This window comes from Branchiostoma belcheri, unplaced genomic scaffold, assembly GCF_001625305.1.
Source record: "Branchiostoma belcheri isolate BF01 breed outbred unplaced genomic scaffold, Haploidv18h27 scaffold78, whole genome shotgun sequence".
In the NCBI taxonomy this organism is placed as follows: Eukaryota; Metazoa; Chordata; class Leptocardii; order Amphioxiformes; family Branchiostomatidae; genus Branchiostoma; species Branchiostoma belcheri.
The window spans coordinates 1,138,238-1,151,461 of NW_017804442.1; the positions used below are offsets into that span (position 1 = coordinate 1,138,238).

At 41.7% G+C, this 13,224-nt stretch overlaps 3 protein-coding genes across 3 annotated transcripts in view; all 3 read left to right on the forward strand.

The window, feature by feature from the left end:
* LOC109485769 (calcium-binding protein LPS1-beta-like) overlaps positions 1–467 on the forward strand; it is a 5,524-nt gene extending 5,057 nt beyond the window's left edge. Inside the window, exon 8 of the mRNA XM_019789453.1 lies at positions 358–467. The gene's annotated coding sequence lies outside the window, so the exon portion shown is untranslated. The remainder of the gene's footprint in view (positions 1–357) is intronic.
* Positions 468–1,435: 968 nt separating this feature from the next.
* On the forward strand, positions 1,436–10,071 carry LOC109485768. The gene is made up of 8 exons (XM_019789452.1): positions 1,436–1,603; positions 1,963–2,033; positions 2,365–2,468; positions 3,517–3,672; positions 7,115–7,291; positions 8,482–8,640; positions 9,276–9,371; positions 9,991–10,071. Exons 2-7 carry the CDS (start codon positions 1,978–1,980, stop codon positions 9,368–9,370), a joined length of 747 nt encoding a protein of 248 aa, XP_019645011.1. The 5' UTR covers positions 1,436–1,603; positions 1,963–1,977; the 3' UTR covers position 9,371; positions 9,991–10,071.
* Positions 10,072–11,111: 1,040 nt separating this feature from the next.
* LOC109485798 overlaps positions 11,112–13,224 on the forward strand; it is a 4,112-nt gene continuing 1,999 nt past the window's right edge. Inside the window, exons 1-4 of the mRNA XM_019789482.1 lie at positions 11,112–11,176; positions 11,539–11,642; positions 12,088–12,259; positions 13,034–13,191. Coding sequence (XP_019645041.1) covers positions 11,121–11,176; positions 11,539–11,642; positions 12,088–12,259; positions 13,034–13,191 — 490 coding nt within the window. The 5' untranslated portion in view covers positions 11,112–11,120. The remainder of the gene's footprint in view (positions 11,177–11,538; positions 11,643–12,087; positions 12,260–13,033; positions 13,192–13,224) is intronic.

Below are 13,224 nucleotides of genomic sequence, written 5' to 3' on the forward strand. Positions count from 1 at the left end.
TATATATATATATATATATATATATATGAGTGTAATAGCCTCTACCCGGGTGCAGCTAACTGTACTCTCTGGACCTAGCGGACCAACAACCCTGGCATGTTATGACAATTTATGGCTTCTGCGACGTGTGACGTCAACACTGTGTCAAAGGTATCTGGTAGACGATGAAGTGAAGGGTGATTGGCCCTGATGTAAATAGCCTCCTTCACCCCTCTCAGGAAATAGTCTTGTCGAAAGCTCCAGGTGAAAGAACTTTTTGTGTTAGACCAAAAGTTTTAACTACCAACACAGATTAACTTTCATGATAAGTCATAGGTGTTTATTTGTAGCTTTGTTTATTTGTCCTTTTCCCTACAGCTGGGCCCTGTGGTGCCCCTACCGCAGATTCACCAATAGCGGCAGCAGGGTAAAAATGAAGACTGGGAATAAAATCTTACAGTCAGTACAGTGGAAATAAACTGTCCTATGACCTATATTCTCCGTTTTCATTTCCTGAGTTTTTTTTAGTCGTATCAACTTATCTTTATCAAAACAATGGATAAACGTAAGACAAGAATTAAACAGATATTTCCAAACCTAACAAACGAACAAACAAACAGGTATATGCAAAAAAGACAACAATATGGGGTTAGGCATATATCTTACTTCTATAACGGTAAATCCTAACATCCCCTACCTTGTTTTTCCAGTAGAAAGCGAGAAAGGTAGATTGAATCTTGTGAATCAAACAGGTGCAAAACGTCATTTTTATTTGTAATGAAAACACGGCTGCTACAGCCATGTTTGAGAAAGGCCAAGAAACACCAGCTCATTATGTACCTTTGTCATTTCTTCTTTACTTTGTTTTCTTGTTTCTTTTTATGTGTGAGGAGAGGGCTGAGATAAAATTTATAACTTTTTGCCCAATCCTCGAAAAATAAATGTGAATAAAATAAAATAAAATAAAATAAAGGCCACGAAACAAAATCTAGGTCCATAACTTTCCAGGTACAAGCTGACACTATCGTCACAACTCGTGTGTGCACTATACACTGTCGAGGTATGACGTTAGTGCCAGCGTCATACCTCGATCGTGTATATGTGCACACTAAGCTTCATTCCACAGTGAACCATAATCTCCCAGGACACCCTAGGGTGGCATACGACAGTATCAAACTGGCCAGGCACTATCCATTGGCTAGAGAGGGTCCAATACCTGGCCAATTTGATACTGTCATATGCCACCCTATAGCTAGGGTCTGCTTGGAGATTATGTGAACCAGTCATATTTTTCCTGAAGAGGATGACATGCGGTCATTTTCGACCAAAGACGAAGTTTTGCAACTTTGTTATTCAATCATTCATCAACCTCATGAAGTTATTCACTGAGTTGGTACAGGCTGGCACTAACTTCACATCCTGTCCTCACAACTAGGTACTAGCTGACACTAAAGTGACAATATTGTTCCACTATCGGATATTTGCATTGACAAACCTGTAGATATCTTGATCGAAAGCTGTTTTAGTTCCCACAAGACGTGTATATTATCTAGTGTTCCTCACCGATACTGTCTCAGACTTCACTCGACTACACGTCTTGTAGTGTCCAGACAGGAACAGTCTGGTGAGTCTACGTCTGCTACGAACTACTGTAGTTTGTTGTTGTGACAGTGGAGGGTTTATAGGCCCTACCAACTAACCCGGTCGATGGATCTAGACCTTTTAGCCGAGTGGTTTGAGCGTCGGGTTTGAAGCTGGTGCTCGGGAGGTCTTGGGTTCGAACCCCGGCCCGGGACCAGGTTTTTTTTAAATCTGTTTCTACTCGTTCCTCCTGTTTCTTACATTGTTGTTGTTGCTTTCCACCCATGACACAGTTTGGTCTTCTTGTAATAGAACCGTAGGGACGTAGATACAATTTGTGAGATACAAGATATTATCTTCATGTTTTTAGATGTGCTGACAGCAAAAATTCCCTCTTTTCAGATCTAGAGATCAACCATGACTCCCTTCCTTCTACTGTTCGTTGCCTTGGCAACAGCGTCTCCAGTGAAGAGGTATGTGCAGTACACTAACGTTGAATATGTTAAACTTTTGGGGTCGTGGGGTCGTGTGGCGTAGCGTTGCTGTTTACGTCTTTTGTGCGTGAGGCATTTAAAATGTATCCTACTGGTTGAAGTGCAGAAAAAAACATGATGGGGAGGTCACAAGTTGGTGTGTTACGCCGAAGGGCGGTTATACCGGCTATACAGATACAGAAGCTGGTGTGTTACGCCGAAGGGCGGTTATACCGGCTATACCGATACAGAAGCTGGTGTGTTACGCCGAAGGGCGGTTTTACTGGCTATACCGATACAGATGCAAGTTTTATGTTTTTTTGGCATGCAGGCAGATAACCCCCTTAGATGCCAACGCAGACGGACTGCTCTCCAAGAGTGAAGTTCTCAACGCTATGACTCTGCACGAGGCTCTTGTCGCCCTGGATAGAGATGGTAAGCACTGCAGCTTTTTTTATTCCAACGTTAACATTTCATGACTAGACATGGTGATGGCACAAGTTATATCAACTTATTTTATGCCGTCACCAACGCAGATAGAGGACAAATACGGAACAGGACAATACTCATTTTCACCTGAGTTACATGTAAGTGAGGAAAGTCGTGTAAAGTGCCTTTCCCATGGGCACAAGATCGGTGGCATGTCAGGACTCGGACCCGGGACCTCTCGGTTCCGAGTCGAGCACTCTACCGCTACGCCACACGACCCCACTGCAGCTTACTTGTAAGTGATTGTAATACGAGTTTGTTGTAGACTCGTCCATATGTTGGTAGAGAAGCTTAAGCCTTTACTAAAAGCAAATTATGGACTTATTGCTAACTTTCAAAGATGCATAGATGGACATTGTTTAGTCCAAAAATAACTTTGTGAAAAGCATGACACAAAAAAATGCAGCAGCAGTAGTAGCTTGTGTTATGCTGTTTAAAATTATATTTTTAGTGAGCTGGATCTTCCAGATATTTAATAAGTAGATAAAAGGGTATGGACAAGTTTGATTATGGGTCTCTTAGCAGTTTTTCGTTCCGTAGCCGAGCTTTCAATAATTTTTTTTAATTTTATTTTATGGAGATTTACCACATTTGTGGAAGGATTGACATAACAGATGAATATCACCTCTTCAAGATGTCAAACCTGAGACCAGACTGTAAGGTTTGAACCACTTACACCGGGAAGGTCCCCTACTCTTTTCGATAAGTGTGGTGGGTTCTTTAACATGCATGGGGTGTGGCTCTCCCAAACATTGGGCCTCCATTTAACGTCCTATCCGAGGGACGTCCCTAACCGAAGCTAGGTACTCATTTGCACCTGAGTGAAGTGAGGAAAGTCGTGTAAAGTGCCTTTCCCACATGATCGGTGACACCGGGCAGGATTCGAACCCGGAACCTCTTGGGCCTGGGCCGAACACGCTACCGCTACGCCACACGACCCCACATGTATCTTTTCTTGAAGTTCAGAAACAGAATTATTACTCTCTGTGTGTAGGTGACGGGTTCATCTACCAGGCTCAGATCATTGAGCTGTGGGGAACGGCAGATCTGTTCCACCAACTCAACACCAACGGTGACGACCACCTCACATTCACGGAAATAGAAAATTTTATGACCCTGAGCGACTTCTACGACCAGTTTGACGCCGACGGTACGTATTCTATTTATTTATTTATTTATTTATTTATTTCATCTTATAAACACCTGGGTAGCCTCTACAACATAAGATTGCTGATTTCCAAGAGGGCCCAGGGTCACAAACAAATATAACATAACATAACATAAAGCAAATTGTATAAAAGTAAATTATACAATCAAGTAACAAAAGTTAACAGAAACCAGCATAACTGAAAATCAGTATAACTGAAAAGTTAACATATATAAACATATAAACAACTGAACAGAAATATACAAATCATTAAATCAGTGGAGGTCAGAGGTCTGTTTAACAGCTGCCATGAAGCGTTTCAGGGTTGGGATCTGTCTTACATGTATGTCTGTCGGCAGTTTGTTGAAAGAACTTGTACCTGTGTAAGCAAATGTTCTCTGACCTGCTGTGCTAGTGTAATTTGGTAAATGTAGCTTAGTAGTCTGTCTTGTGTTATAAGTATGAAGATGATAATTATGGCAGAAAGTAGAAGATAGGTAAGTTGGAGTCAGGCCATTTAAACATTTAAATACCATCACACAAGCTTAAGTGTGTTCAAATCTTCTATCGACCAGGTACTTCCAGTTCAGTGTCTGGTGGAGGCTCTCAGTGCTGCAGTCACGTAGTCTGCGTTGAAGCACCACTCGAGCTGCGCTGTTCTGTAGTATCTGTAGTTGTTGTAGTTTAGTGGCCCCACAGCTCCCCCACACTATGTCGCAGTAGTCGAGTATGGGCAGAATCATTGTTTTATATAACTTGTCAGCAATATTGATAGTGAGGTAGGGTCTAAGTCTACCAGGTAGTCCAATTCTCTGAGATACTTTACTGCACATTTTATCCACATGTTCGTTAAACGTTAAGTGGCAGTCGAGGTTGACACCCAGGTATTTAAACGTTAGTACCTGTTCAATGATCTCCTGGTCTATTTGGAGTTCCAGTGTTGGTGTATGTTTTAACCTATTTGCCGTACCAAAAAGCATCCATTTAGTCTTAGATATGTTTAATGTTAAGCAGTTTGTTTGGAACCAGGTGGTCAGACCAGTGAGTTCAGCGTTCAGTGTCGACTCGATGTGTTTAGCATTCTTATTGGCACAAAATATTGCTGTGTCGTCCGCATATAGGCATACCTTACATGTGGTGACAGCTTCAGGCAAGTCATTTATGAATATATTGAAAAGTAGAGGGCCCAATATGGAACCCTGCGGCACTCCCAGTGTAACAGGTAAGTAATCTGATTGAATACCATTCAGAGAAACAATTTGTTGTTTGTCTGACAGGTAGTTTGAGAACCAGTGAAGCTCCTTACCCTGTATTCCTATCCATGGCAGTTTCATTAGAAAAAGTCTGTGGTGTACTGTGTCGAAAGCCTTTTTTAGATCCAGGAATACTACCCCCTCGAGGTTACCCTTGTCCATGTTGTGAAGCACGTGATCCTTAGCATCTAGTAGGGTTGTTGCTGTAGAGTGTCCTGGCCTAAAACCTGACTGCTGGGTGGAGGGGATATTGTGTTCATGAAGGTATTTGAGGAATTGTGTGTGTACCTCTCTTTCAAAAGTCTTCATGATGATAGGTAGAACAGATATGGGTTTGTAATTGTTTGGGTCTTCTGTGTCCCCCCCCTTTGTGTATTGGAGTGACCCTTGCTGTCTTCCAGTCTCCGGGAATGTGACCAGTTGAGAGAGACAAATTGAATATGTGTGTTAGTGGCTTACATATACTGGGTGCTGCTATCTTTAGGAGCCTAGCATGTATCTTGTCCAGACCAGTTGCTTTATTTTGTTGCAGTGCTTTTAGTTTATCATATACTGCCACTTCAGTTATTTGCTTAAACTGAAAGGTAGCTTTCAGATTTTTATATCTAGTAGGGCACTTGGGGTCAGCTTGTTTTCTGAACTTCACTGCCAGTTTGTTGCCAATAGTTACAAAGAACTGATTTAGGCAATTTGTGATGTTAGGGAGGTCTGTGATATGTTTTCCCTCCCATTTCAGAGAGTTAGTAGTTGCCTGTGTCTTAGTTGGTAAGACTTCCTTGATTGTGCTCCATAGTTTCTTTGGATCTGTATTTTCCTCCAGCTTCTGCTGGCAATACTTGGTCTTGGCCAGTCTAACTCTCTTGTTTACATAGTTTCGTTTGGCTTTATAGTCCTCCCAGTCTTTGCTTTCCCCTGATTTCCGTGCCTTAGCCTTCAGGTCATCCCTGACTAGCATTAATCTTTTTATGTCAGATGTCAGCCATTTGGGTTGGATAGTTTTTGTTCGTTTACAAATATATGGTGCATGTACATCGCTAACAGTGATAAACAGAGACTTGAAAAGAGACCAAGCCTCCTCGACCCTAGTAGCCTGTAGGACAGAGTCCCAAGTAAGGGCTCTCAAGTCAGTCAGGAAACTGTCTTCCTGGAAGTGTGTGAATTTACGGGAGGTTACATACTTAGATGCTGACTTGGGGCGCCTTGCCTTTCTAGTACAATATACTGCATAGTGGTCAGAGATTGTACAGTGTACCACTCCGTAATCACTTACTCTGTGCATGTCACTGCAGTACACATGGTCTATCACACTACTTGAGTGTTGGTGTACTCTAGTAGGTTTGTCTATCTTATATTATTTCAGGAACCCATCGGGACCCATCTTTCGGGAACGAAAAGTATGACAGAAAAGACAAGAAAACACAAAAAAAAGTTTAGAAAATAATCACAAGCACTATTTGTGTATGGTTACGATATGAAATTTTTATTTTTATATGTTTTATATATTCAATTTATTTCCTCACGGAAAAGGCCCAGTAAGGCCCATGTTGTGTCCGAAACCGTGCCTGTCCCAAACCGTGCCTGGGCGGGCACAGAACGGGACACAGCATGGCTGTCCAGAACCGTGCCCGGAAGTGCTGTCAATCATAGTGATTGGCAGTACCAGGCACGGTTTGGGACAAGGCACGGTTTGGGACACAATGTGACCTCAGCAATGTGATCTCAACAGTCAGCATAGAATGTCAGAGTGTTGCTAGTCTTCAGACTCTACTGTGCAGTACATACCCGATCTATCATTATGATACAAACAGAAAAGTACGCATGTTTAAATTTAAAACTTTTGGTCCAACACACAAAATTCTCTCACTAATAGCTTTAGACCAGTCACTCTGGTCTTCCTTAGTAGACTGACCCAGTGAAGCTTGTCACGTGGCTTCTTTGAAGTGTGACGTCAACACTGGGTCAAAGGTATCTGGTAGACGGACACTGAACAGGACTATTTCTTGAGAGGGGTGAAGGAAGCCATATACATCAGGGCCCATCACCCTTCATTGAACCGCGACGGGGGCCGACATCGTCTATCAGATACCTTTGACCCAGTGTTGACACCTCAGTCTACTGAGGAAGATCAAAAGTTTTAACTTTAAACAAGAACAGTACGCAGTTGTTACACATGAGATCTTTTCTGTCTGCAGGTAACGGAATTCTGACCGCTACCGAGGCTTACCAGCTGCACTATATCTACAACGTCATTCACAACAACGTGGCGACCGACGATCCACTGGATTCTAACGGGGACGGAAAACTCTCCAAGCTGGAAATCACAAGCCACATGAGATACAGAGAGGTTCTTGGAGCTTTGGACGTAGACGGTAAAATAAATATATGCACTATTTATGTTTACCGAAGGAAAACTTATTGTTTTTACTACATTTCTTCTTCTGTTCCAAACACTAACCTCTGGCCTGGCCAATGACATGATTTGTTGACGTCTGTCACCATGGTGATTGGTGTTGGGTTACATAATATTGCAATTTCATGGGCTGCTCTACTCCTGTCATAATATACACGTAGTACATGTATGTGAATGTGTTTGAGTAAAAATTAACAGAGCAGGCCATGTCCGAAGGTAAACATGCATTTGCTTTGCAAATGTTACTCCTCTATTTTTTCATACATTCATATGTATGGTGAGCAGGGTCTCCATCTCTGTTCTGCTACATAATGTAACCCAGCACCACAGGGTGTTTGCTACAGCAAGTAGTTGCCATGGTGACAGATTTTGCTGACATATATCTACAATGTATGCACACAGTCCTACTTTCATGGCGCTCGTTCACTGTACATTCAGAGGGGAGGAGTGATCTTCTGAACCGCACTGTATCTGCAATGTTATGTTTAACAAACTCATGACAGACCACAACGTGTGACGTCAACACTGGGTGAAAGGTATCTGGTAGACGATGTCGGCCCCCGTCACGGTTCAATGAAGGGTAATTAACCCTGATGTATATGGCTTCCTTCACCCCTCTCAAGAAATAATCTTGTTCAGTGTCCATTTTGGACACTGAAAGACCAGATGAGTGTGACTGGTCAAAAGCTCTATGTGAGAGAATTTTTGTGCTGGACCAAAAGTTTTAACTTTAAACATGTAACTACCAACACAGATGAACTTTCATGATAGAGAGGCAAAGTATTTTTTCAATGTCAGTCTTTTTTTTAACGGTTTCGCTCAATGCAAGGCCATTGGCCACTTCTAGGCATAGAGCTAGAGGTATAGAACTGTAACAGCAACTCTTCTCCCTGAGTTAGAAAGATCATGATTGAGACCAGCCCAATTTCTCACAAGTAGTGAGGACTAACTGACCCAATAGGAGAAGCAGGGGTTACGAGGCTGGTCGGGAAAACTCCCTACCCCTTTTTTTAGACCATAATGGTTTGTTCCACTTCTGCTCACGTGGGTTCTTTAACGTACTTGAGGTATGTCTCTCCTCAAACACGGGACCTCCATTTTAACGTCCCATCCGATAAGACGCCCCTAACCGTCTTGTTTCTCGCACAGGCGACGGCGAACTCACTCCCCTGGAGCTGACGATTCTTCTCGGAGGGCAGACCGGGCAGTTCGTTCTCGAGCTGGACACCAACAACGACGGGACCCTCAGCATCCAGGAGGCACGCAACACGAGTCTTCGGCAGATCTTCATGAGACTAGACGTGGACGGTAGGTTACTGTTTGTTTAAAGTTAAAACTTTTGTTTCAACATAAAAAATTCTCTCACCTAGAGCTTTCGACCAGTCACTCTGGTCTTCCTCAGTAGACTGACCCAGTGAAGGTTGTCACATGGCTTCTTTGAAGTGAGGAAGACCAGGGTGACTGGTCGAAAGCTCTGGGTGAGAGAATTTTTTGTGCTGGAAGAAAAGTTTTAACTTTAAACATGTAACTACCAACACAGATGAACTTTCAGTAAGTTACCGTTGTTGTTTTCTTCATGACCAAACACTCAAGTTATATCAACTTATTTCATGCCGCCACCAACACAGAGTACAAATACAGGACAGGGCAATACTCATTTTAACTTGAATTAAGTGAAGGAAGTCGTGTAAGGTGTCTTTCCCAAGTGCACGGTGGCATGTCAGGACTCGAACCCGGGACCTCTTGGTTCCGAGTCGAACACTCTGCCGCTACGCCACATGACCCGACTTTACTGTTGTTTGTTTGTTTGTTTGTTCAGGATCCAGATTAGTGTGAATTAGTCCAGGTGTATCCAGAACCATGCTCAGGTACGATCAGCGCCGGACTGATTAACTGAAAAATATTAACGGTTATTCATCATTTATCTTTTTAACTGTTTACAGATAGTGGCTACCTAGAGAATGGGGAGGGGGCCGGGTTCTATCCTGTGTGGAACACCATCGTGGTCTCCGGTATCACTGATCCCATCACTGGATAAGGTATCTGTTTTGATACTTTCTTCAGATAACCATGAATAGCGTGCATACAACAAAGCACATTCCTGCTTTGTGGAACGTATATTTGAACTAGAGATGTAACATTTGCAAAGCAAATGCATAATGTTTACTTTCGGACATGGTCTGCTCTGTTAATTCTTACTCAAACACATTCACATACATGTACTACTAGTATATATATGGTGACACTGCAGGAGCAGAGCAGACCATGAAATTGCAACATTATGTAACCCAACACCAGTCACCATGGTGACAGACGTCAACAAATCATATCATTGGTCAGGTCATAGGTCACTGTTTAGAGAAGAGGAAGAGGAAGAAACTGAGTAAAAACAATATGTTTTCCTTCGGTAAACATAAAAACAAAGCTGTCAATTATTTGCAACCACAATGATTATGCACATAGCTAAAAACCTGTAATTTGTTCTGTTTCTTTTGGCCGTCTGCACAAGCTACTAGGCCTGGTTCTACTAGTTTATCTTAATAACAGTTAGTTTGAATTTTTTTCCAGCTTGCCAGTTTCCCCGCAATCCAACTTTTGCAATTTGTGATGAATATTTGAAGCCACTTGCAACAGAAATGTCCTTTTCCCTTTATACAGCTGGGCCAAATTGCAACTTCACCAGACGCGGCAAGGCAAAAATAAAGACTGAAATAAAATCTTACAGTCAACGCAAATCCTCTTTTCTCGTTGTCTCATCGTCATTCATTTTCATCATCATATAAAATGGGATAACATACTAGTACATATGATATGGCAATCACTCGATATATATCTTTATTCGCAATCAGATACAGATACAGACGGTCATCGAAACTTCGCTATTATTCAATCATTCACCAACCTGATGAAATTATTCACTGACTAAGTACAATATGGCTCTAATGCCATATTTTGCGATTTAGATAAGATTGAGGATGAGTATCATTTCGTAGTCGATTGTACGTTATATAGTAATCAAAGAGATTTCCTATATTCTTATGATAGATAAGTTCCCCAGCTTTGGACATTTAAATGAATCAGAAAAATTCATATTTCTTATGAAACTTGACAAATCATGTATCATTAGTTCTATTTGCTCGAACATCTATAACTGCGTCAAGAGGAGAAGCGAGAAGAAGTTGAACAATTTAAATAGTAGATCACATTAGTATGTATAGTTTAAGTGTCATTGCTGTGTCCTTTCCCTTATCTATTCATGACCTGTACTTAGCTTGTTAGAGAACAAACGTACAATAAAGGTCTTTCATTCATTTATAAACCAGCTTGGACTGAGTACAAGCAAGCACTCAATGATAACGCCATAATCAGGCTTGTACTGGGTACAAGCTGGCACTAGCGTGACGGTAAAATTGATAGCTTTGCAATAGAAGTGTTCTAACGGACATTAGTATTGACAAACCTGAAGATATCTTGATGAAAAGCTGTTGAAGTTCCCACAATACGTGTATATTACGATCGAGTGTTCCTGACAGCGATATTGTCTCAGACTTCACTTGACTCAACATCTTGTAGTGTCCAGACAGGAACAGTCTGGTGAGTCTACGTCTTCTCCGATCTACTGTAGTTTGTTGTTGTTGTTGCTTTCCACCCATGACTCCGTTTGGTCTTCTTGTAAATATAGAACCGTAGGGACGTAAAATTTGTGAGATACAAGATAATTAATATCTTCATTTTTTTTAGATATGCTGACAGTAAAAATTCACTCTTTTCAGATCTAGAAATCAACCATGGCTCCCTTCCTTCTGCTGTTCGTTGCCTTGGCAACCGCGTCTCCAGTGAAGAGGTATGTGCAGTACATTAACGTTAAATATGTTGAAATTTTGGGTCGATTTTTTTCAACACGAGCCCAACGATTGCTGTTTGTTTAACAGCGCACCCCAGTGGTGGAAGGCGGTGGCTGGTTAACATACACATTTTTAATCTTGTTGCTTTGAATTCTCCCTAGCATTTTTTTTTCTTTTGCTGTAACGTCTTTTGCGCTTGAGTCTTTTAGAATGTGTCCCACTGGTTGAAGTGCAGAAAAAAAAACATGATGAGGAGGTTACAAGTTGGTGTAAAAAAACATGAAAAGCCAGTGTGTTACGCCGAAGGGCGGTTATACCGGCTATACAGATACAGATACAAGCTTTATGTTTTTGCATACAGGCAGATATACCCCCTAGATGTCAATGGGGACGGACTGATCTCCAAGGATGAAGTTCTCAACGTCATGACTCTGCATGAGGCTCTTGTCGCCCTGGACAGAGATGGTAAGCACTGCACTGCAGCTTACAGAGAGTTCTTCTGTTAGTGTATATCTTTGGCAATATGTTTGTAATACGGGTTTGTTTTAGACTCGTTCATATGTTGGTAGAGTAGCTTAAGCCTTTACTAAAGTAATAAATTATTGACTTGTTGCTAACTTTTAAAGTTGCATAGTTTCGCATTTTTCGTCCCAAAAAAATTTTGTGAACAATTTTGTGAACAGCATGGCACAAAAAATGCAGCAGCAGAAGTACCTACATTTTCTTGTGTTATATATGCTGTTCAAAATTATATTTTTATTGAGCTGGATCTTCCAGACATTTGATAAGTAAGTAGAAAGGTATGGACAAGTTCGGTTATGGGCCTCTTGGCAGTTCTTTGTTCTGTAGCCGTGCTTTCAATAATTCATGTATCTGTTCTTGAAACAGAATTATTATTGTCTGTATGTAGGTGACGGGTTCATCTACATGGCTCAGATCATAGAGCTGTGGGGAACGGCCGACATGTTTCACCAACTCAACACCAACGGGGACGACCATCTCACCTTCACGGAAATAGAGAATTTCATGACCATGAGCGACTTCTACGACCAGTTCGACTACGACGGTACGTATTCTATCTGATATTTTTGTCCTCTGTAAAATACGTACTGGTTTCTAGTGATGTGAAGTCGGTGGACGATAAGAAGTTTACCATGTTGTTTGGTCATGGGAAAATTTGGGGAAAATGGTCGACAAATATGTGAAGACAACCAATGTTAAACAATCCTAACGGATTTGTGCTGAGGTAACATTTTCAAACCGGGACCCGGCCGGGCATCTTTCGGGATCAAAAATTATGACAGAAAAGACAATAAAACACAGAAAAAGTTTAGAAAATAATTACAAGCACTACTTGCGTATGTTTACGATATGAAATTTTTATTTTTATATATTTGATTTATTTCCTCACGCAAAAAGCCCAGTAAGGCCCCAGAAATGTGATCTCAGCAGTCACCAGAGTGTTGCTAGTCTTCAGACTCCACTGTGCAGCACATACCCGATCTATCATTATGATACAACGTACGTGTCAAGTTGAAACTTTTGGTCCAACACAAAAAATTCTGTCATCTAGAGCTTTCGACCAGTCACTCTAGTCTTCCCCAGTAGACTGACCCAGTGAAGCTTGCCACGTGGCTTCTTTGAAGTGTGACGTCAACAATGGGTCAAAGGTATCTGGTAGACGATGTCGGCCCCCGTCGCGGCTCAATGAAGGGTGATGGGCCCTGATGTATATGGCTTCCTTCACCCCTCTCAAGAAATAGTCTATTTCATTGTCCAAAATCCTTACAGTGTCGAGAAAAGTACGCAGTTGTTACACAGGGTATCTTTTCTGTCTGCAGGTAACGGATTCTGACCACTACCGAGGCTTACCAGCTGAACTACATCTACAACGTCATTCACAACAACGTGGCTAACGACCCGCTGGATGCTAATGGAGACGGAAAAATCTCCAAGCTGGAAATTACAAGCCACATGACCTACGGAGAGGTTCTGAGAGCCTTGGACGTAAACGGTAAAGCCAAAAACAAAATGGTTCATTCCTAAT